We start from the raw sequence: 25,610 nt of genomic DNA, 5'->3' as shown, positions 1-25,610 counted from the left end.
AGGTAACCTTTGAGACTGACCAATCAGAACGCTGCTTACCAAATCCTGAAAGTGGACATTCGCACATACCTTTTGAACTTAAACCTGGAAAAGGTTTTGTACCCGAACGAATTCGAATGCTATTTTCTGTTCCATCGCTTCGGGGTGATGGACATGGAGCTCGCAACAACACTGTCAACAGTGAGTAAACTATCGCTAAAAATAGTGGGTTTTTGGTCAATATTCAAGGATGTCAGCTTGCGGAAATATTAGATAATGGTAACCATGTCATCAGAAGGCCCTAAACGTATATACTACAAGCCAAATATCTGTGTTGTATACGGAATTTCGTTTGTTGAGGCACCAGACCCACCAAACCTTAAACAGTAGCCGTTATCTCATTGGTTAAATCCGTTCGGTCGTCTCTCTTTTGATTGGCCGATCATGCTCAAAGGTTAGTTGACGCGACCTCCTACTAGTTTTGTTTGACTCAGTGTAAGCGTGTAACGAATTAGACTAAGTTTACATAGACTGAAGGAACACTAACGGTGCACCAATAGTTGGATGTTGGTTAAATACTCTCTCGTCACGAGATGTTGGAAAAAGTCTCGCTTGTCACGCCGAAGACAGGGTCAATTGCCCACATGGGTTCAGTGGAGCCCATTTCTAGCGTCCTCTGTTGTGATATTGCTGGACTGTTGCTAAAAAGGGCCTAAAGCTCGATCACGCACCCAGCACCTGCAGCACAGATTTTAGAACACATAGCAAGCCGAGTTACCAGTGTGTTTTTTAAAGACCTATGTAGTTATCTTTTGACAAAAAAAATATCCCAGTTTCCTCCACAAACTATGAAGGTGATATCTTTGACACTAGTTTTTAGTGTTATTTACACCGCAAGCTATGTTCCTGAAGCATTTTTTTAATGAATGGCGTCTTGTATGAAGCGTAATGAATCTCAGGATCAAAGGCAGATGTCTTAGTGTCAAGACTTGCAAGTTTTGGTATCAAACGCCAATGACCGATGCCTCTTAGTATCTAAAGCTGATACTAAATAGCTGCGTCTACAAAGGCTGATACGCGTATCTATGATAGGCATATGCGTCTTCGTGTCAAAGACTTTTGCGCACTCATATCAAGTCTGTAGCTTCTGAGTATCAAAAGTTGATGTGTCCAAGTATCAACAACTGACACGTCTGTGTATGAAATGCTGATGCGTCTTAGTATCAAAGGCTGTTGCGCACTCGCATCAAGGTCTCAGTATCGAAAGCTGGTTTGTCCTCATATGAACAACTGATGCGTCTATGTACGAAAGTCTACATAGCTTCTCAGTACCAAACGCTTATGCATCTTAGTAGGAGAGGCTTAATGTGCGTCTTAGCATCAAACGCATCTTAGTATAAAAGGCTGGTGCGTCTCACCGTCACAGAATGATATCTCTTTGTGCCAAAGGCTGGTGCGTCTCACAATCACAGACAGATGTCTCTTTGTGCCAAAGGCTGGTGCGTCTCACAATCACAGACATATGTCTCTTTGTGCCAAAGGTTGGTGCGTCTCACCGTCACAGACAGATGTCTCTTTGTGCCAAAGGCTGGTGCGTCTCACAATCACAGACAGATGTATCTTTGTGCCAAAGGCTGGTGCGTCTCACAATCACAGACTGATGTATCTTTGTGCCAAAGGCTGGTGCGTCTCACAATCACACACTGATATCTCTCTGTGCCAAAGGCTGGTGCGTCTCACAATCACAGACAGATGTCTCTTTGTGCCCAAGGCAGGTGCGTCTCACTATCACAGACAGATGTCTCTTTGTGCCAAAGGCTGGTGCGTCTCACAATCACAGACAGATGTCTCTTTGTCCCAAAGGCTGGTGCGTCTCACAATCACAGATTGATGCCTCTTTGTTCCAAAGGCTGGTGCGTCTCACTATCACAGACTGATGCCTCTTTGTTCCAAAGGCTGGTGCGTCTCACTATCAAAGGCTGATATGTCTGAGCCACTAAACTGATAATATTAATAATAGTATGAATTAACATTCTGACTACATTTTTACAAATAAACGCTACAACCAAACCCTTGAACATGAATGCATCGGTTGCCAATGACACCAATATTTGTTCTTACCTTTATTGTAGAATAGTTTGCACAGAAAGAACTTAAACTCTACCATCGACACTGCCAGTGTCAACAGGTCAGGTTGTAACTGCAGAATAATGAATTGAATTGTACAATTACAGTGTCCCGATATCCCATTAACGGAATCCATTCCATCAGGACTAAAACTATGATACACAAGAAACAAAAGCTTGTATTGGATTTGCTAAATATTCCGCCTGGGTAATTCAATAACTGATTTTTTTCATGCAAACTTATGTGTAAATTTCGACACTTCAACACAAGCAAATAAATTCTCCTAATTTTCTGAACAGCAGCGCCGTGCGTCCATCGACCTTGCGCAGTAGCCGTCAGTATTTCTCTTGCTCTGCGCAGCCCCTGTAATCCTATTGTGTCCTTTGATAAATGGTATGTCTACTTTTGCAAGCAAAGCTAAGCTAAACGAACGGAAATTAGTTCGATTTTTGCATGATAAAGAAAGCCCATCCCTGTAAAATCATCTCGGTAATGACTGCGATCAAGGAATATCTTTCTAAAATCTTGTTAGAATAGATCATCAGAGTGAATTAATTTCTTCCGAGAATTAGTAACTTGCCATTCGAAAGGAAAGAAGATAGCCTTTCGTTCCTTTTCGCATATTTGAAAGGGCGGCTGTCTTTGAAGATAATATCATATTCGTTTGTTGATAATGTTGTATTAAATTAGACGTATTTGTTTTCAGACGAGCAAGGGCGTAATTATATTTATAATTCCACATGTTTACAAAAGAAATCACTCACATGGCTTAATGTTTCTAAATGTATAAATCAAAGAAAACCTCAGTGCTCTGAAGTGAGTAATTAACTGTATTTCAGATGTTAAAGGGTTTTTTCCTTGATTTTTTTAACCATATAAGCATACTGTTTGAGTGTTCTAGCGCTGAACGAAATCACGTGATGTCCCGGCAATGAATCACGTTGTTGCCGGCAGAAATTCTGACGTTACCGTCGCATACTGAAATTTTATTACAATCTTCCAAATCTCTCCCACAACAGTTTCGGGGCTTTTTGAAAGACAAAAGAATTTTGCACATTGATAATGTCTGTAAAAGGTAGTGACGTCACCCAGCTTTAGCACAATAAAATATGCGTGCTTGTTCTGCCAGTACCATCTTCCTAGAGAGAGTGAGTTTAGTTTTACGCCGCTCATAACAATATTCGAGCTATTTGAGAGGAGGTGTGGAAATGGAAGTATTGCACGTAGGACGTAGTTCTTGGAGACGAGACGTTTTTTGCATAGCAGCGGGTACAGCAACGTGCAGTAAACTTGGACAAAGTATTGCGACTATGTGTCCCAGTCAACCCAGCGGTGAATGTGACTGTGACTCTGCGCCTAGTGGCAACAAGAGTTGTGTTTGACAAGGGAGGTGAAATTGACAATACGGTTTGCCGTGGAGACTGAGCAAGCCCAGGCTGTGTGGATATGTGCGCTATATACATATATGTGTGCGTGTGTGTGTGTGTGTGTGTGTGTGTGTGTGTGTGTGCATCTTGTATAATAACAATAATAATATTCCTTAAAGGTCTTACAGTGGCTTTAAGCAGTTGCCGACGCCGTTTGGAACGTGGGATACGCATCGTCATCAGCATCACCATCTTCGTCGTCGTTGTAGACGTCTTGATGATGATGATGATAATGATGATGATGATGATGATGATGATGATGACCATCATTGTCCATGTTAATTTTACCTACAGGTGTTGCAGAGCCATCAACTTTCGGATTATCGTTGTTATTTTTGTAGAAAGGCTGCCACCATCATCATCAACACTATTGTTATTTTCATCAACAGGTACTGAAGAGTTTCCCTGACTGCCTGCAAGCTGACATATGTCTTCATCTAAACCGGAATCTACTCAACAACTGTGGGGCTTTTAAAGGAGCCAGCCCAGGTAAGCATCAGTATAGGAACAAATGCACCATTATCGATGTAACACTATAATCAGGTTACGAGAGAGTATTTTCTGTAAATTGTATCATAGATTAAAGTGATAGTAGTTGTTGGGTCATAGTATAAGGGTAACGCCATTTTTCAGGGCATTATCATTTGCCCGAGGTCTTTCATTACCTGCCCGACGAAGGAGGGCAGTTGAAAAGACCGAGGGCTTCTGCAAATGATAATGCCCTGAAAAATAGCGTTACCGTTATTATAGCTAAAATGAATAGAATTTTTAATACAATAAGAATAAAAACAGCGGCATCGGTTTAGAAGCATTTACTGCCAACAACAAAACGAAGGAGGTCACTGACACACATTTTACAAATATAGTCACGTCATAGAACAACAGAGATGACGTCACTAATGAAAGTGACGACATTCGACCTTGACCTTTGCTCATACTACCAGCCGCCATTGGTTTCAGTGATCAACAACGTTAGACTTCAAGTCGATATTTTCATTGCTGTATGTTGTCATTTATGGCACAATCGTTATGGATGGCACAAGCAGGAAAGTGCATAATGGCACAGGCACATGTGACGAATGTGAGCCAGATATATGGTCAATAATGAACCCAAGTTCATTCGAGCCGTAGGTGATTGAACTTCAACAGCTGAGCTACATATGACGTCACCTAACAACGGGCTTGATAATGGCCCGTCGTCAAGCATTTTGCAGGCGTTATCGAGTTACAGTGGACCGCTCATTTCTGATAACGAGCGGCAGTTTTCATGATAATTCTATCATTTTAGTTATAATAGCTATTATGGTGCACATTTCGTATCATAAATGCCCAGTGCTATTAGTACTTTGGCAACAGGTAGCGCTTTAGAGTTATCTCCCTTTGAGTATGAAATGCGTTTACTTCCGGAGTCAAGAAAATTCTAAGTGCCATATTTTGCTGGTTCTGAGGGATTTCTTATACTTTTACTCACGGCAAATATTTAACCGTAACAATTGTTGTTGTTTTTAAGTGTAGAACAGCACACACAGATCCACTTGTCGTGACAGGTTAAAAACGTGAGGGCTGCGTTGAAAAACCTGGAGGTTTATTTTCTTCTGGCACACATGTGCGAATTCGAATCTGTCTTGCTGAATCTCCCTGTCTGTTTCTTGTCTTATCAGTGCCATACTTATACTCATGTCGGTCACCTGACGAGCGGTTAGATCGTTAGCTCGTCACGCCAAAATCTCTGGTAAGATTCCCCACATTTGTACACTGTGTGAGGCCAAACTGTGGTGTTTCACGGCGTTATGATCTGTGAAATGTTGCTAAAAACCGGCCTTAGACTAAATGGCTGACTGGTCTAACACTTGCATTACTCCGGGTTTTTCCCCACAGTTTAGCAGAGATCCAGTGATATAGCTTGTATAATGTTCCCGACGACGTTAAAACCTAACTGTTTGAAAACTTCATGAGCCTGCCGGCTACTTCAACACATTCTTGCATGACATGATACATGTAAGAAAAGCGTACATTACAAATCTATAAAAGTAGAATTCAAATTCAAATTATATTAAAATTACCATGAAACCAATTTCGACTAGTGCCCCTCGGCTCCAAGTGTGAATAAGGTCCTGTTGCTATGGCAATCTCGGCTAGATTTCCCCGAGAAGCTGGAAATCATAGCGTTGACCATGGAACCCTACGCAAAAAAACAAAACAAAAAAATATGAATGAAATAATTTTCACATACTTTGTGAAGCCCAGCAGGCCCCATGGACACCGGTTCGTATCAACCGGTTCGTGGCAACCGGTTCGTAGTAAGCGGTTCGTTGGGGTGAGATAGAAGTCATATATCTTATCAAGCCCAGCAGGCTCCATGGACACCGGTTCGTATCAACCGGTTCGTGGCAACCGGTTCGTAGTAAGCGGTTCGTGGGTGTGAGATAGAAATCATATATCTTATCAAGCCAAGCAGGCTCTTTGGACACCGGTTTGTGACAACCAGTTCGTGAGTTTGATAAACACGTTGTATATTTTATCGAGCTGAACAAGCTTCTTGGCAACCGGTTCGTGTGTCTATGTTTTACCAAGTCCAGCTGGCACCTCTTGAACCGTCTCGTGACAACCACTATTTCCTACACACCTGCCAAATAAGGATTATGTTCAGTGAAACCTCGTGTAACCGGAACACCGACTCATACAGAACGAAACACCGTTAGGTCGTATTACAATGCGTCGAACGCACCTTTGTTTCCAAGAAAATGCTGGGTTCTTCATATTCAATATCTATCATCATTTTGTGCTACGGATGGAACGAATTATTCAGTTTCAGTTATGTCAACTTCGACACAACGGGGTTTGAATGTATCAACTGTTATTCATATCATTGGTGGGTGTCTTCGGAAAGATAGCGATAAGTCAAAGGATGAAAACGGTATCCATTTGATGCATAAACGGGTAATTATGCAAATGTGTAAGGTCAGGGGTGCTCCTTTCAGTGTTAATAAACATGGCATCACGTTTGCCTGTCGGCAATTGACCATTACCATCAGGGCAAATAACCAGGATAATTGTTATCATTACCGTATAGACTGTTGTAATATCAGGAAACCCTGACGCCGAATCCGGACAGTCTCGTTGGATGACCAGATCAGTTGAAAGAACTTGAAGTGGACGATTGTCGGACAGAATTTTCTTTGCGCCCTAAATCGGCATCCAGTTTGTGCGGCTGCAGTTATCTTTTGAACAGCAGGAAAGACACCAAAAATAGTCAGAGTAATTGCCTCTAATCATTACTGTTATGCCTGGGTAACCTTTTCGTCACTTTGATGATGTTTTTGTGCTGTATGTTGAATGTGGGTTAGTCTTTGATCGTGTCCGACTTCTGTATAACCAGGGGCGATAGGTAGTCCAGTTGTTAAAGCATTCCCTCGTCACACCAAGGACCCAGGTTCGATTTCCCACATGGGCGGGAGGGGGGGGGGGGCAATGTGTGAAGCCCATTTTTGTTGTCCCCTGTCGTGATATTGCTAGAATATTGCTAAAAGCGGCGTAAACCTACACTCAACTCACTCACTCACTCACTTACATGTGCTACTACTTCCTCCTAGTCAGGAACAGGTCTGTTCGTCAGCCATGTATATAATGTCTTTGTTCATCACGTAGAAGACCGGAGTCCATTTGTGTACGATGTGCGAAGCCAGTTTTTTGGTGTCCACCGGAGTATTGCTGCAGTGAAACTTACAAATCTTACAAATCCCACGTATTCAGATACAAAACACACACATGTGGTTGTGTCCTCTGGGCACTCATTTCGGAGCATTCATTCACCGACATTTACATACTCAATCGCGTCTCTTTTATGGAACAGGTCACCTCTCGTGGTTCCAAACGTTAGAAATCACCTTACTGTACTGCTTGACAACTATTAGATGACGGCCAGCGCAGTGAACGCGTTTGTGACAAGCAGGCGGAGCAAGTAATCTGGAAGAATACACTTGATTTGCTACAGGTAGATTGGCGATTAAGCACGTGCAATACAGGATGATCTTGGCGTGCAATCAATACCGCTACTCTTATCACGTGTCTCATGAGCGATTTAGTTCCACAAAACGCCATCACGACACGATTCGCGCGACGAAAATGGACTTTTTAATATGTAGACAACAACATGTTTCCCTCTTGTTTCAAACTGAATGTTCTGGAGGGGGTTCCCATATATGCAAATTAGGGTCACGTGTCAGGTCGTGGCTCATCTAATACTAAGACGTCAAGCAGTAAGATGCTTGGATCTGTATCCACTCGTGTTAAAGTTTCAGGGGCCAGGCTAGCTATTCTCGAAACGTTCGTAACCCTACGAACTTCTTAAGCTCATTCTTAACACACTGACTACGATCAAAGTTAAGAATTCTTAGGGCTACGAACGTTTCGAGAATACGGGCCCAGATTCATAACGCCATCGTAAGGTTTCGAACCGTCGTAACTCTATACATTATCATTGGCTTACGAATGATATAGCTCAACAAATGCTTTATGGATAGGGTCCCTGAAGCGCTCATACAGTTCAAAACCGCTCTTGTCATTACTGAGACTGCCATACATAGCAACAGAAAATTATCATGGCCATAGTAAAAATGACCATTATACATAATGGATACTGATAATAAGATAAAATAAAATCCGACTAAACTGTTCCAGACAAATTGGATTTTACACTGCCATCTAGTTGCAGCCTCTATCTTAGATAGCCCGCCTTATATCTTTAAATACCACAAAAGGAAATCAATTCTATTCTAATTCACTCTGTTCAACCGAATGAAATTGCATTGCTCACTTGCTGCGTTATCAAAAACACTCAAACTTGAAACGTTCGTAAAATAACTCAAATAGTAGCCCCTCCTTATGAATTCGATTAAACTTGCTGATTTGTATCGCAGCGATCAACCTTTCGCGATCTGACTTGAGTTTTTAGGGATAACTTGAAAATTTGAATGTGTTCAGACCATTGTGTGTGATATTCCTGCAACATGCTCTTTGTGAATAAAATACATTTCTGCCCAACTCTATCACCTTATTTTCTCTAATCACACACGTTTTGATTGTTTCAGGCTGTTTACGAGCACTCTCAAGGAAGTTCAAGACTACGCATGCGCCACCGGGAGACACGTTACTACATCCGGGTGCTATCATGACAGCCATCTACTTTATAGCACGTGGTTCTATAGAAATCCTCAAAGATGATACAGTCATGGCCATATTAGGTAATCGAGGCTTGGTAGTTGTAATCAGTTATAGTCAATATCGGATTGTTGTTTCTTAAATTCCTGTGTGAACTAACCAAATGTTGTATTCATTTAATGAGGTTTGATACCATGCTTTGTGCACATACGGTGTGTGACAGTATGTGGCAGTAGGAACGCGCATTTTTGTTGCACAGTTATTTCCCTTTATTCTTCTTCTAATAATACCTCATGATATTTTGGCCATGCATGCATTTATCCTGAGGTAAACATGGAGTTATCTCCACCTGCCAAATTTAATTGGGGTATGCTGCTGTAATTGGACATAAGGTTTATACCCTCTGGTGACATATTTTAATTATTTTACACTATTAATCTAGTGTGAATTTACAATATTAAAATTCATTTCATAAAAACCTTCTTGTTATTGAAATCTGTTTTTCATCAATGAATCAATATTAATATTTTTTTTTATATTCCTGTTTTTTTAGAAGGTACATAATGTGTCAAATCTTGCATAGTGCCTTGAACATTGATTTTCCTTCTATATTTCATAGCAATACTATGACCACATGTTGAATAAAAAGGTAAACAATTTACTTTTAAGTAAAAAAATATTGACATATTACATTTTACAGATGGTCCCACACAGGGGCGCCACTTGTCAAACAAAAGCCACGGTGACTTGCTATTTTTATTACATAATTAGATGCGGGACACATCTTTCTACAAAATAATACCAAAATTAGCAATATCCTGACATTTTGATATCTTGTATCCTATGCCCTTAATGTAAAACATTCAGCCACGCCAACAAAACATACTACTTTCATCGCTACGGATTATTAGAGTCGATGGAATTTGGTTCCTGTCTGCCATTGTTATTCTTGGGCAGGATATTATGGCAGTATTCATCCATATTCAGAGCTTGCTCGAATCGCCTTTCTATTCCTGAGCCAGGGTGCAATGAAGAACATAACAGCAAGTTCGCATCTTGATCGTCTCTAGACTGAGTTACATAACTACAACGTATAAGGGTTCTTCTTCTGAGGAAAATTGAATTTGTCGGTTACAGTCCATCTGATTGAAAGTAGCAGTCTTCTTACTGACGTATCTGTCCCGGTTCGTTTAATCTGACTGTAATTCTCTACACTGATTCATACATTTTAAGCATCGATGTCGTTCGATCGTTCGATTCTCATGTCTTTATTCAGCGTCGCCGTTGTCTTTTTTAAATACATATTTTTTCTTGGATATATCGATCCAACGTTGCTGTTGATCCAATGTTTCGATCAGCTGATCACACCGATAGTTTGGCAAACCGTACACAGTCATTGTTTAGTCTAATTACACCCCTGTGACTATGTATCAGCCAGTGTTCTATTAGATACACCACATTGTGTGCAGGATGTGTGAAAACACAAGTCCTTACATCAGCTGGAGCGAGTGAGTGTGGTTTCACGTCGCTTTTAGCAATACTCGAGCAATATCACGGCGGGAGCCACCAGCTTTTCACACATTGTACCCATGTGAGGAATCGAACCCGGGTCTTCGGCGTGACGAGCCAGCGCTTAAACCACCAGGCTACGCCACCGCTCCACACAGGAATGTTAGAAATACGATGACAAATATTTTGGCCACCAGGAATTAATCAAAGTGACGTCAACAAATCCGATGACATCAAATCGACAACGTCATTTGGTGACGACAAGGACTGACAATAGTAATGTGGCTATTATTTTCTGAAAATAAATAATTTGTAAACACGCAGATTTTGAAAAAGAGGATAGATTCGAAATAAAATGATACAAGGGGATAATATTTTTGTGAAACCAGGCAATTTTCTAACAACATTAAGAAACAAAATACCAGTAACAGCTTAACACAAGTAGAAAGTGTAATTTTTAAAAATTTGCTTCACCACACACCTTCTGAATACCGAAGCAAAAATCACCCACCTACTCGCTCCCCCCTGTCGGTGTAGTCGTGGGCTGTGGTACAGTTCTGTTGCAGATTAGTCTCAGACAGCCCGGTATTGCAATGTGCGCCTTAATCTTTAACCATTAGACACAAAAAATCCCGCTTAGTCTGACATCCAGATCAGTACTTTCCCTGTGTCTAAATCAGAACCGAAATAAATACGTTTTAATCAATGAAAGTACAAGCCTTTGAGAGGAATTGCGAAATAGGTACCATCGCGTGTTTCTTCTCATATCTTTATTAAGACATACGTACTTGCAGTCTGTGGACGCCATTTAGAGCTGATCACCTGAAGGCGAGTATGTATGGATGCTACCTTCTGTATTTGAGGACAATGACGTTTCGGAGTATCTTCTCACTCATTTATCAGATGGACGCCTTCATATACGTCTTTTGGCGAAAAAAACATGTCTCCGCCAAACATATTTTTTAATAAAAACACCTTTAGTGGCATGCTTTTCAAATCAAAAGTAGGCGTGAACTGGGTGATCGCGTGATTGGGATCTGCTGGAGTCATTTGGAACTGAGGTGAGATTCGCCTGCCTGTCCACGTGACGCGTCGCCTTGCACACCGCGCTTTGAAATCGCCATGGTGATTTTAGGGCCGCATCGAGCAACATGTTGCTATTCACGGTCATTTCAACAGTCTCTTTGTTCAAACGGAAGATTAAAGCCTGTTGCTTGGTTGCGGTACTGTCAGTGCTTTGATCCCTGAAAAGGCATGCCTGGTTATGATAAATGGTATAGATTACAAAACGAAGATAGAAATCCATAGGCTTGCTAAGATACCAGTGTTAGAGAACCTCAGTGTTAGCGAGAGGACGGCACAGGAATCCAGGTGCACAATGTCATGCGAACATTAAAGTACATTTGATGTTCAAAAGGTTAACTGAAATTTTCCTAAATTTCACACTTGGCTCTTCTAATATTAAGATGCCAAGCAGTAAGATGCTTGAACATGTATCAACTAGTGCTTAAGTTTCAGGGGTAGATTCATAACGCCATCGTAACCCTATACTTTATAATTGACTCACGAGCTCTACGGATGCTTATGGATAGGGTCCCTGAAGCGCTCTTATGGTTCCAAACCGCTCTTGTTACTAAGACTGCCATACCAACAGAAAATTATCATAGCTGTAGTAAAAATGATCATTATACGTAATGCATATTAATAATAAGATAATATAAAATCCGACTAAACTGTTCCAGACAAATTGGATTTTACACTGCCATCTAGTTGCAGCCTCTATCAGTGATAGTCCGCCTTATATCTTTTAATACCGCAAAAGGAAATCAATTCTATTCTAATTCACTTTGTTCAACCGAATGAAATTTCATTACCAACTTGATGCGTTATCAAAAACGCCAAGATCGCCACGGCTCGCTAAATACAATTTTTATTCCCAATGCAGGATATTAACCATCCCAAAACACACTCGCGTGAAAACCTGTATTAATAAACTGACCATGGATGTAGGAAAATTTGGTCATATTATATCAACTTTCTTTAAAGCAAAAAATACACAATAGTATTGACAAACATTTCTTTGATGATCCATCAGTTAAAACGTTCAAGTGGAGTTTTTGTTGCTGTTGTTTTGGGGGTTTTTTTTGTTAATTTGTTCGGATTTTTGTTTGTTTGTTCCTTTCTTTTGTTTGTTTGCTGTTTGTTGTATTCTCTTTGGTATGTTTGTTTGGTTTTGGGGTTTTTGGGGTTTTTTTTGTTTTGCTTTTTTTTGTCTGTTTTTTCTTGGGGGGGGGGGGGGGTGAGGGGGGAGGGTTTTTATGTCTGTGTGTGTTTGTATTTTTTATAGAAGCTTTGTATGCGAAACACTGAAACTAAGTTTAATCAACATCCGAATCTTTACATCTTACCATAGGAAGTCTGTCTCATTTTGTGTTTAGACTACTTTTGAGTGGTATATTTTGGTTATGAGGTATCACACCGAACAAAACGTAAACTCCTCATGTTGAAAATAACAATATTGAGCGTCCTCACCAATTCTTCATTTTTATTTTACCATCACTACACAATAGTCCGTAAATGGATTATGTTGCTGCTAGAGCGGCCTTGCTTCGGAAATGTTTTTTTATCTAAAAAAAATCAAGCTGACATGATTCATGACCTGATACCCCATAAGAATGATAATTGGTCCAGCGTCGGGGAAAATACAGAACACTGTTGTTATCTAACATCGGAATGAACATTCAGAGAAAATACGGAAATATGCGACATCACAAAAAATTATATTTGTTCAATCTTCACTTTTCACAAAATTTTCTTTTTTTTCATTTTTCATTCCTAGCATAATTATATTCCTGATAACTGCATGTTGGATTTTGCAAATCCTATGTCAGAAACTGGCCAAAGCGAGGAGAGTTTCCTGACATTTAGGTTCCAGAATTGAGACATGCTAAGAGACCTGGGCCTCCTTTCACGAATCAACCTTAACTAAGGTTAACGTTAACTCCCATTCTTTAACATGGCAGTAAGGTTTCCAAGGTCCAGGGTCATATTAGTGCCATGTTAAAGAATGGGAGTTAAGGTTAGCCTTAGTAAAGGTTGATTCGTGAAAGGAGCCCCTCAAAACGATCGTAACTCTAAGGCGATCGTAACTCCCATACGTTAACAGGGATCGTAGCCCTGCGATCGTCGTAGATCCAACACCGGAACAAAGACGTGCGAGTTGTACAGTCGTGGCGCTTCCACAACTTGGCCTTATTCTCCATCATCTCAATGTATACGCCACAGTGAATGCTAAATACTTTCTGAGGCGACGTAAAATCCAGCTCACTGCCACTTTGCTTTGTTTTCTGTGTGTAGGCAAGGATGATATATTCGGCGAAGATATAAAAGATCCAGATAAAATGACGGTAGGCAAGACCATGTACTGTGTCCGGGCGCTGTCGTACTGTGACATAAACAAGATCGAGCTGGCTGACCTGAAAGAGGTTCTCTATACGTATCCGGAGTTTGCTGACACGTTCCTCCAAAAGTTCCAAGTGACCTTTAACCTTCGGAAGGTGAGCCAAACTGTTGTTACAGAAGTTTGAGTTATAAATGTGCTCGATATCGATAGAATGCGTTCCGTATTCAAAGCAAGGACGCCTCCCCGAAACCAGGCCGAAGAGACTGGGACAGGGCTGTTCGTAGTCAGAAAAATGAGTTGTGTGTTCATGTTAAACTTTATCATACAATGGATAATTTCGGTATCAGTTCGGATCATATACAGATATCGATGCAAATCAGAGAGGTCATATGGAAATTTAAGTACTACTTTCACATAGTAGGCAAGCATGGCGTCAAGGTCGTGTCCGGATTGACGGGATATTAACCATCCCAAGACACAGTCGCATAGTAACCTACATACACTGAACATATAAACAAACGCAATTTTAACGAAAATGAAATGTTTTGAGGTAAGCATTCATGTTTATGCCTTCTATGTGAAAGCGTGACAAATGGCCAGAGTTGTGATTCTTGTGCTGTTCAGTATACATCAGTGGTCAGTGGTCACTACGTCAATGCGATGAGTTCCGAATTAATCCAAGAGTCACACACACACACACACACACACACACACACACACATATTCACATACCCATTCTATCTCTCACACACACACACACACTCTCTCTCACACACACTCACATACCCACTCTCTCACACACACACACACTCACTCTCACACACATTCACACACCCACTCTCTCTCTCTCACACACACACATATACACACATATTCACATATCACTCTCTCACACACACACACTCTCTCACACACACATTCACACACCCACTCTCTCTCTCTCTCTCCCTCTCACACACACACATATTCACATACCCACTCTCTCACACACACACACTCTCTTTCTCTCTCTCGCTCTCTCTCTCTCTCTTTCTCTCTCTCTCTCTCTCTCTCACACACACACACACACACATGGAGATCCTGGTTACAATTGGTCTTCCGTGTAAGAGGCGATTAACGGGATCTGGTGGCGAGAGCTGCTGATCCTGGTTGACTCATACCACCGTATCCCAGTGCCACAGACTGAGGCTCGTGATATCTATCACTGGATTGTCTGTTCTAGCGTTATTGCCGGGGTTTAGTTCAACTCGGCGTTAAGTTAAACTGCTTTCACCAGATCTACGTATAATCCCAACAAAAATTGATGAATTTGTTTTGCAATGTTTTCATGTTTCCAGGGCACACTACTACAACGAAAGGTAAAAAACAAAATGGAGGATGAGACGCTGAAGTTTATACGACAACGACGTCCGAGACTGCAGTGTAAGCGACGTAATACAGAAATCGAAGGTGAGTTGGGGTCTTGAGTCATCCATAGCATTTAAGAGTTTTTATAGGTTCGTGATAGAACTGGTTTTAGGTCTTCAACAGTCCGTGTTTTCAATAAGAGAGGGAAACTAGGATCAGCTTGGCTGAGTCGCTTCAAAGTTAATGCATGTCATCGTATCCCAGTACATCAACGTTCATAATGTAAGCGGCGTAAAACTAAACTCACTCACGCTGTCACTCATAATGTAAGCGGCGTAAAACTAAACTCATTCACGCTGTCACTCATAATATAAGCGGCATAAAACTAAACTCACTCACACTGTCACTCATAATGTATGCGGCGTAAAACTAAACTCATTCACGCTGTCACTCATAATGTAAGCGGCGTAAAACTAAACTCACTCACGCTGTCATTCATAATGAAAGCGGCGTAAAACTAAACTCACTCACGCTGTCACTCATAATGTAAGCGGCGTAAAACTAAACTCACTCACGCTGTCACTCATAATGTAAGCGGCGTAAAACTAAACTCATTCACGCTGTCACTCATAATGTAAGCGGCGTAAAACTAAACTCATTCACGCTGTCACTCATAATGTAAGCGGCGTAAAACTAAACCCATTCACACTGTCACTCATAATGTAAGCGGCGTAAAACTAAACTCACTCACTTTGTCACTCATAATGTAAGCGGCGTAAAACTAAACTCATTCACGCTGTCACTCATAACGTAAGTGGCGTAAAACTAAATTCACTCACGCTGTCACTCATAATGTAAGCGGCGTAAAACTAAACTCACTCACTCTGTCACTCATAATGTAAGCGGCGTAAAAGTAAACTCACTCACTCTGTCACTCATAATGTAAGCGGCGTAAAACTAAACTCATTCACGCTGTCACTCATAATGTAAGCGGCGTAAAATTAAACTCACTCACACTGTCACTCATAATGTAAGCGGCGTAAAACTAAACTCACTCACGCTGTCACTCATAATGTAAGCGGCGTAAAACTAAACACATTCACGCTGTCACTCATAATGTAAGCAGCGTAAAACTAAACTCACTCACGCTGTCACTCATAATGTAAGCGGCGTAAAACTAAACTCACTCACGCTGTCACTCATAATGTAAGCGGCGTAAAACTAAACTCATTCACGCTGTCACTCATAATGTAAGCGGCGTAAAACTAAACTCATTCACGCTGTCACTCATAATGTAAGCGGCGTAAAACTAAACTCATTCACGCTGTCACTCATAATGTAAGCGGCGTAAAACTAAACCCATTCACACTGTCACTCATAATGTAAGCGGCGTAAAACTAAACTCACTCACTCTGTCACTCATAATGTATGCGGCGTAAAACTAAACTCACTCACTCTGTCACTCATAATGTAAGCGGCGTAAAACTAAACTCACTCACTCTGTCACTCATAATGTAAGCGACGTAAAACTAAACTCATTCACGCTGTCACTCATAACGTAAGTGGCGTAAAACTAAATTCACTCACGCTGTCACTCATAATGTAAGCGGCGTAAAACTAAACTCACTCACTCTGTCACTCATAATGTAAGCGGCGTAAAACTAAACTCACTCACGCTGTCACTCATAATGTAAGCGGCGTAAAACTAAACTCATTCACGCTGTCACTCATAATGCAAGCGGCGTAAAACTAAATTCACTCACTCTGTCACTCATAATGTAAGTGGCGCAAAACTAAATTCACTCACTCTGTCACTCATAATGTAAGCGGCGTAAAACTAAACTCATTCACGCTGTCACTCATAATGTAAGCGGCGTAAAACTAAACTCATTCACGCTGTCACTCATAATGTAAGCGGCGTAAAACTAAACTCATTCACGCTGTCACTCATAATGTAAGCGGTGTAAAACTAAACTCATTCACGCTGTCACTCATAATGTAAGCGGCGTAAAACTAAACTCACTCACTCTGTCACTCATAATGTAAGCGGCGTAAAACTAAACTCATTCACGCTGTCACTCATAATGTAAGCGGCGTAAAACTAAACTCATTCACGCTGTCACTCATAACGTAAGTGGCGTAAAACTAAACTCACTCACTCTGTCACTCATAATGTAAGCGGCGTAAAACTAAACTCATTCACGCTGTCACTCATAATGTAAGCGGCGTAAAACTAAACTCACTCACACTGTCACTCATAATGTATGCGGCGTAAAACTAAACACATTCACGCTGTCACTCATAGTGTAAGCGGCGTAAAACTAAACTCACTCACGCTGTCACTCATAATGTAAGCGGCGTAAAACTAAACTCACTCACGCTGTCACTCATAATGTAAGCGGCGTAAAACTAAACTCATTCACGCTGTCACTCATAATGTAAGCGGCGTAAAACTAAATTCACTCACACTGTCACTCATAATGTAAGCGGCGTAAAAATGAACTCATTCACGCTGTCACTCCTAATGTAAGCGGCGTAAACTAAACTCATTCACGCTGTCACTCATAATGTAAGCGGCGTAAAACTAAATTCACTCACACTGTCACTCATAATGTAAGCGGCGTAAAAATGAACTCATTCACGCTGTCACTCCTAATGTAAGCGGCGTAAACTAAACTCATTCACGCTGTCACTCATAATGTAAGCGGCGTAAAACTAAACTCACTGACACTGTCACTCATAATGTAAGCGTCGTAAAACTAAACTCATTCACGCTGTCACTCATAATGTAAGCGGCGTAAAACTAAACCCATTCACGCTGTCACTCATAATGTAAGCGGCGTAAAACTAAACTCACTGACACTGTCACTCATAATGTAAGCGGCGTAAAACTAAACTCACTGACACTGTCACTCATAATGTAAGCGGCGTAAAACTAAACTCACTGACACTGTCACTCATAATGTAAGCGGCGTAAAACTAAACCCATTCACGCTGTCACTCATAATGTAAGCGGCATAAAACTAAACTCATTCACACTGTCACTCATAATGTAAGCGGCGTAAAACTAAACTCACTGACACTGTCACTCATAATGTAAGCGGCGTAAAACTAAACCCATTCACGCTGTCACTCATAATGTAAGCGGCGTAAAACTAAACTCATTCACGCTGTCACTCATAATGTCGGTTGCCTTATTTTCTGGTCCAGATTTTATGATTTTATGATTTAGAAATACATGTCCTAACAGTAGAAAGGGGAGGTTTGGTAGTCCAGTGGTTGAAGTGTTCGCTGGTCACGCCCAAGACCCGTGTTCGATACACCACATGGGTACAACGTGTGAAGTCCATATCTGGTGTCCCCCGCCTTGATATTGTTCTGATCTTGCGAATGGCGACCTACATCTAAACTCACCCACTCACTCACGCAAACAGCAGCTCTGGGGATGCACCCGAATAAGTACATTCAGTTATACACACATGGTATAGCGTAATCGGTAAACCGTTCGTTCTTCACACCTGAGATCCTGGTTCTGGTCCCCCCACCCGCACCAAACACATTGCTAGAATACTGCTATAGCTAAAGGTGTTGTATACAGGCAAAAATAGGCGCCGTAAAACTATGCTCGCTCACACGCAGGCTTGCCAGTGCCCCAGAAGAAAGATTGTAGGTCCGTTGCCACAGTGACCTTTGCTGGCTCAACGACGTCCTGTATAATTCCTCCTATTATATTTATTCAACAGGGCGTGCTGGTCTGAGGCAGCGACGAGTGGGCAGCATGGACGCACAGCGGACCAGTCGCGACATCATCGACCTGTCTGCTAGCGAAGATGAAGGGGTGGGTATCTTGGAACTGTCGACAGAGGGCGCCACTGAGGAGGTGACGGAGGAAGACTTCAACAAGAAGACAGGTAATTAGTCTCGGAGTCCATACTGCCACACCAACACACTATCATTACTCATCTTGGCGCTCTAACACCTGTACATTCTCATCCTCCTTCCTCATTATACCGCTGCGCTCTAATCCTTACGGGGGCTGTGTGGTTAAAGTGTTCGCCCGTCACACCGAGGACCCTTGATCGATTCCCCATGAGGGTACAATGTGCGAAGCCCATTTCTGGCGTCCCCTGTCGAGATGTTGTTGAAATATTGCTAAAAGCGGCGTAAATCTACATTCACTCAGAAACTCGCTCACTAATCCTTATTGACTCGCACACATTTTCCCTACTTATAAAAACTCCTCACTCACTCTCAAGATCATCACTACCATGATGACTGCGGGTACTCACTACTGCCCCCTCCTCCCTTAAAAAACACCCCCAAAACAAACAAACAAAAACACGTGCCCAGTCTCCTAGTCTTACCTGCTGACTAATCCTTACCTAAGGGTTCACTATGGGCACTTTCGTGTTTGCCGTACAGCTGGAGGCAGTATTAAACCGCTGTAGTGGGTATAAGAAACGAAACAGTGGTGCAGCTACTACTACCACCGCCACTACGACTACATCTACTCCAACAACGTGAACCACAATCACCAGCAAACAACAACAACCGCAACAACCGCAGCAGCTCCACTAGCTCCACCACAACAATTGAACACGACGGGGCATATGTCACTGTTATTTCACGACCGCTGTGCTCGTTCATACAGCCATAAAACTGATTGACAGGTACAAATGTAGAGGAGAAAGCACAACGCATGACAACAATCTGGACTGAATAAAACAACAGACACTTTCATGTGTAACCATCTACTATACCTCTATTTCAACATCACACGTGAAGATCCAGGTCAAATTTGATCTTCAGTGACCCATGCTTGTCGTAAGAAACAAATAGCGACATCGGGTCGTCAGTAAAACTCACTCACTAATTATACATCAATACCCATTTTCAGATACAATCCAACAGAGTCGGAAAGGGAAAAAGGAGAAGTCACAATCCACGCATGACGGAAGTCAAACTAAGAAACAAACACTTCCGGTCCGTAAAGACCCAACTTCCGAAAGCTTGACAGGTCACGCAGGGTTGTCTCCCATTGCTTCAAGCGGAACTACATACACACCCAAGTCGAGTTCGAGTACCGGGCAGATATGGAAACTACAGAATATAGAATATGAAATAAAGCAATATCCTGACAAAGGGAGTATACACTCTTTAGCCGACATCGATAGCAGGCTGGAGAATCTGTATGAGTGAGTATATCACAGAGTTATCTCCCATTATGTTCCACCCTACTCCGTTGTACTCACAATAATGTCCAAGCCTAGTCTCATTTCATTATCCATGCACACCTTACTGAGGTCACCTTATTTCGAACGTATGTTTGAGGTTTATATTTATCGAACTCGTTGTCATCACAACGTTTATGCTGCCAGCGGTAACTGCAACTACAGTCCCGTTATATGAACTACAGTCCCGTTATGTCAAATCCATGATAGAAGAACCGTGAAGTTCCAGGGTAGAATAAATCTTCAGCAACTCATGCCTGCCACAAAAGGCGACAATGCCTGTCGTGAGAGGAGACTAACGGCATCGGTTCTCGTTAGCGCAGATCGGTGCTGATGATGTTGACCACTGGATTGGCTGGTCCAGACTCGATTATTTACAGACCACCCGCCATATAGCTGGAATATTGCTGAGTGCAGCGTAAACTAAGCTCACTCACTTACCCATGTTAGAATCCTTTTATGTCAAACCCTTAGTCTGGTCCTGTTCCGCCTGTCGCTACAAACCCCTCGGCGCACTTGCACAAAGCGACTGCAGCCGCGTGACTATCTTAAGTGTATGCTTGAGCATGAGATCTACAGTCATTTGTACGCTCCCTTTGTGAGTTTCGTCTTATCGGACCTTTGGCGGTGTCTAGTTAAGTCTTACCCTTAACAACTCTTAACCTAATCCCAACAATCCCATCCCTTACTAGATAACTATCTTGTCAAGCCTACGCTGGACAATCATTATGTTTGTCTTACTTGCAAGAATATCGTTATGTCTAACCCGTATGATTCCTCTTGATAAGATACATAATTATAAACTAAAATGAGTCCCCAGACTTTCTTCATTTTCTGAAAAAAAAACAATCTGCAGAGATATAACTGGTATTACCCCCCATGACTAATTAACATACCATGCGACAAGTATATGTATCGACTCAAACAGTGAAACAGTGTTGATTTTCATGAGAATTCCTCTTCGGGTAAACTGCTGGTATTTTTACATATACATTTTCCTCTTTTACAGCCGGATGCACAACTTTGAAAACGAACTGTACACAACTGTTGACGCCATCTTAGAAATACTCGGCCATAAGCCCAAAGTAACACGTGATCAGTTTGATTCATGCGCATCGCCTACTTCCGGTAAAGATAAGTCTGTTCGTCCTAAGGGAGTAAAACTAATTCACTCGCCTAGCGACGGAGAGAAGAAGACGGGTTGAGGGAGAAACAGAGAACTTGTGTTCAAGTGTTTCAATTCCAGAAACAAAACCACATGTCAAACGGCAACATGCTCGTGTAATTGTTCGAGGAAGTTCGTACGAGGTTCCTGAATAATGCAGATCGGTTGAGGTCGCCATTTTGAGATGACGTCACGGTCATATGGAAAAAGATAAAGAACGTCTTGCCCAGGAAGTTGATATGTCTGCTAGTGGTTATTAGATGCACCAATTTGTAACTGACTACGTCACACTGCTTAAGGAAACAAGTCCCGTAAAGTCACGGCCACAACGTTACGTTATTGCAACACTGCTTCCACTGCCGCAGGAGAATCGAATATGTCAAAGCTTGTTGCGTGTGAGGAGAGCTGGTTGTAGTTTGTGAATTTGCGTGCAGTATAATGATATTATTTGATATGCTAGTTTTTGAATATTGATCAGTGTCTGATCGTGGTGATGCTCGGTAGACAATCAACGCTTTGCAAGCTGCGGTAGATGAACATTGTCACTTGTCCGTTGAACAACAACGTCGGAAGGTTGAATGAAGGACGTCAAAGTCAGGCTGACACGCCCGTCAAAGTTAATCACTTACATTATTTTACATTATGGATTCTTGTTTAAAATCATCTCCAAGGCAACCGTGATCGTAAAGAGCGATACATCTGATCTTCCAGATTGGTTATTGGATGGTAACATATCATTGCATCCCGACATCACGTGTCTTTGCTCATTATGGCAACCCAATGTTTGCCATTACGTAAAGACCGCGTCATACGCCAAGGATTTTCCTGAGGATGGATTTTAATAACTGAAATTCCTAACACGACTTTTAAATTTAAATTTCTCCCGTCATTAATCAGTGTCTTCTGATATCACCACTTTCTTCTTTGTAGAATGGGTGGAGTAGCTTAGAGGTGCAAGCGTTCGCTCGCCGATATACCTGGCTCGATTCCCGACACTGATACAATGTGTAGAGCCAATTCCTGGAGTCCCCCAGGTATTGCTAAAAGCGACCTTACAATTAAACTTACTCACTCACTCCAGTGTAGAATACCCTTGGAGCATGATGGCTTTGTTAGTGAGTGAGATAATTTTTTAGTCACAGCGGCAGTACTTCAGCCATTTAGTGACTTTGAACAGTTGTAAATTCATGATAAACAGTTATAAATTCATGATAAACAGTTATACATTCATGATATATGCACAAATTTAAAAACCTTGTGGACGAAGGAAAGTAAAACCAATTAGTATGTCACGGTACCATGAAATACATCTAGCATATGTCTCTAAAGAGGAATTTCAGATTGGGACAATGCAATATTTTAAAAAGGCTGAGAATCACCCACAACCACTTTAGGGACCAGTGGGGAGCTGAGCTGACTGAATGTTTTGGGAGATGACTTGGACAACCTTCATTACATCGATGCCTGTGTAATGTTCACGTGCAATGTTAAGCTTAGGTAGTCATAGTTACGCAGAGTGCGTAGTTTTAGGTTACGTGTGAACGGTATTCGGGCTTCACAGAAGCTGTCATATGAGATTAATTCTAGGTCGTCTTTCGAATGTATATATGCTTGTGTTCCCGTGTGTGTGTCTGTGTGTGAGTGCACGTGCGTGTGCATGTGCGTGGTCGCTTGCGCAGCAAAACAACGTTCAAGTTAGTGAGGTAAGCTAAGAGTTTATATGTCTTTATATGTACGAATATACATTAGGTTCGCATTAAGGTGAGATATTTTTTCATGACCAGTCTTAGCTAGAACGAATTCCAGTTTGCGTAAACACCGTTGTTGCAATGAAACGATATTATCACGGCATCGTGGGCGTCATTAATATAATTTAGTGATTTACAAACATTTAAACAATTAGAGACGAATATTTTCGGAGCGAACACGTGTTTATTAAATAATTCATTCTTTTATATATTTACCAATGAAAATTTGTTTAATTATTATTATTTATTCATTTAATTATTGCAATTGTTCTCAAAAGACGACAAAATGTTCATTTTATTCATTCATTCGCTACCGGAGACATGGGTACAATGTGTCCGTTCCTTTTTTCCCTCTTCTGGAAATTCTGGAGTATTGCACAAAAAACGATATTCACTCACTCATTATTTTACACAAACGATATTACTGGTGTAGAAATTACCAGTTATTCAAGGTTACATGGGACCTTTAAACGCTCGCTTACGTTGTGCTTTCGCTGAAGTTTCACGAAGTCCGTTTTGCATCTTCGTGAAGTATTTGACTGTCTTCATGATCAGAGACAGGGTCCATAAAACGTGCGTAACATTATGCCATTCGTTAGACATTGAAACACTATAGAGATGCGTTAGGTCTTAACGCTACGAATGCTTTGTGGGTCGGGCGCATGTGAATATTTCCTATATCTCAATCATACTTCCGGCCTGGGCCAAGACGATCTCTTACAGAACATTTGAGCAAAGAACATCTCGGACAGAACATTTGAGCAAGGAACATCTCGGACAGAACATTCGGTACATACACTGAAAGGAGCGTTGCGTTGTATGTATTTGTATTTTGAGCGGCGTTGTACGTCTGCAAGAATAAATTTGTATATCAATGTAATATTTTTGTAAACCACTCATAATATCGTGTCGCATAGAGTCGTATTACTGTGTCTGAGTTGTTAAGTTTACATACAATAATAGTCCGGCTTATTTAAACGAAATATGATCTGTTACTGTTCAAGTCTGAGTTAACCTGTTTTCTCTAATCGAAAGCACCACAAGTATCGACTTACGGCAATAAACATCGAAAGCTAACCTGTGATAGAGTTACGTTGCAATAAATATTTGTATCTTGTGTGTGGTGTTCTGTTTCCTTGAGCCGAGTGTCCAGTTCACAGGGATATGTTATGAGTGCTGTTAGCATAGACGGGCGGTACGTACAAACATACAGAATATTACACGAGGTCTCATTACGTACGAATTTTACGAAACGAGTGTCCTTCCTATGGTATCAGATACCATGGGAATGTCACGATGTGAAGGTCAAGGTACCATGGGAAGGTCACGATGGGAAAGTCAAGAGACCATGGGAAGGTCACAATGGGAAGGTCAAGATACCATGGGAAGGTGAAGATACCATGGGAAGGTCACAATGGGAAGGTGAAGATAATATGGGAAGGTCACAATGGGAAGGTGAAGATACCATGGGAAGGTGAAGATACCATGGGAAGGTCACAATGGGAAGGTGAAGATAACATGGGAAGGTGAAGATACCATGAGAAGGTGAAGATACCATGAGAAGGTCACAATGAGAAGGTCAAGATACCATGGGAAGGTGAAGATACCATGGGAAGGTCACAATGGGAAGGTGAAGATACCATGGGAAGGTCACAATGGGAAGGTGGAGATACCATGGGAAGGTCACAATGGGAAGGTCAAGATACCATGGGAAGGTCACAATGGGAAGGTCAAGATACCATGGGACGGTCACAATGGGAAGGTCAAGATAAATGGGGCAATAAAGATACGCATAGGTACATGCACATACAGGCACTCACATGCACGCACGCAGGTACACACGTAAATACATTATACAAACATACGTAAATGCGTCGATTCATCCACAAAACACACGTAGATACATCCGTGTATACAATGCACGTAGGAAGATCGATTCGTAAATACAAATATGCATCAAATTCACTCGCAACATCCAATGAATTACACAACCATTCCTGCAGCCACGGGGAAACTATATTTGCTTTTCGTCATGCACGATACATACGGCGACTCAGCAGAGCAAAATGTCAATAACGACCAAAGGCAAAGCAATATGGAAACACTCGTACACATATGACAGTCACCTTTGTCTCCAAGAATGCGCCAGTCATCTTCAGTTCACAGTGGGACGTGGCCTATGATTGTAATCATAGTGTCCGAGCTTCAGCCTCTACATGGATACCGGACTCCGACAGAGAGAATCCGCTCTTCTGAAGGCAACATCCCAGGTTGCTTAACGCAACGTCACGCACAGCACTGAACGTTTAAATCAATCACTGCTGTAGTATGCCTTTAGCTGATAGGCTAAACATTCCGATAACCCACGGGGCAGTGGGTAGCCAAGTGGTTAAAGCGTTTGCTAATCACGCCGAAAATCTGGGTTCGATTCCCCGTATGGGTACAATGTGTGGAGCCCATGTCTGGTGTCCCCCATCGTAATATTGCTGGCATATTGCTAAATGTGGCGTAAAA

General features: G+C 41.6%; 1 protein-coding gene across 1 annotated transcript in view; it reads left to right on the top strand.

The window, feature by feature from the left end:
- LOC137260195 (potassium voltage-gated channel unc-103-like) overlaps window positions 1–24,213 on the top strand; it is a 195,262-nt gene extending 171,049 nt beyond the window's left edge. The window contains exons 7-13 of the mRNA XM_067797892.1: window positions 3,923–4,022; window positions 8,624–8,776; window positions 13,560–13,759; window positions 14,943–15,054; window positions 18,696–18,863; window positions 19,850–20,147; window positions 21,193–24,213. Of these exons, the coding sequence (XP_067653993.1) occupies window positions 3,923–4,022; window positions 8,624–8,776; window positions 13,560–13,759; window positions 14,943–15,054; window positions 18,696–18,863; window positions 19,850–20,147; window positions 21,193–21,388 (1,227 nt within the window). The 3' untranslated portion in view covers window positions 21,389–24,213. The remainder of the gene's footprint in view (window positions 1–3,922; window positions 4,023–8,623; window positions 8,777–13,559; window positions 13,760–14,942; window positions 15,055–18,695; window positions 18,864–19,849; window positions 20,148–21,192) is intronic.
- Window positions 24,214–25,610: the final 1,397 nt, after the last annotated feature.

This window comes from Haliotis asinina, chromosome 13 (assembly GCF_037392515.1).
Source record: "Haliotis asinina isolate JCU_RB_2024 chromosome 13, JCU_Hal_asi_v2, whole genome shotgun sequence".
Taxonomy (NCBI): Eukaryota; Metazoa; Mollusca; class Gastropoda; order Lepetellida; family Haliotidae; genus Haliotis; species Haliotis asinina.
Note: the sequence above shows the minus strand (reverse complement) of the source record. Positions and strands in the feature narration are given on the sequence as shown.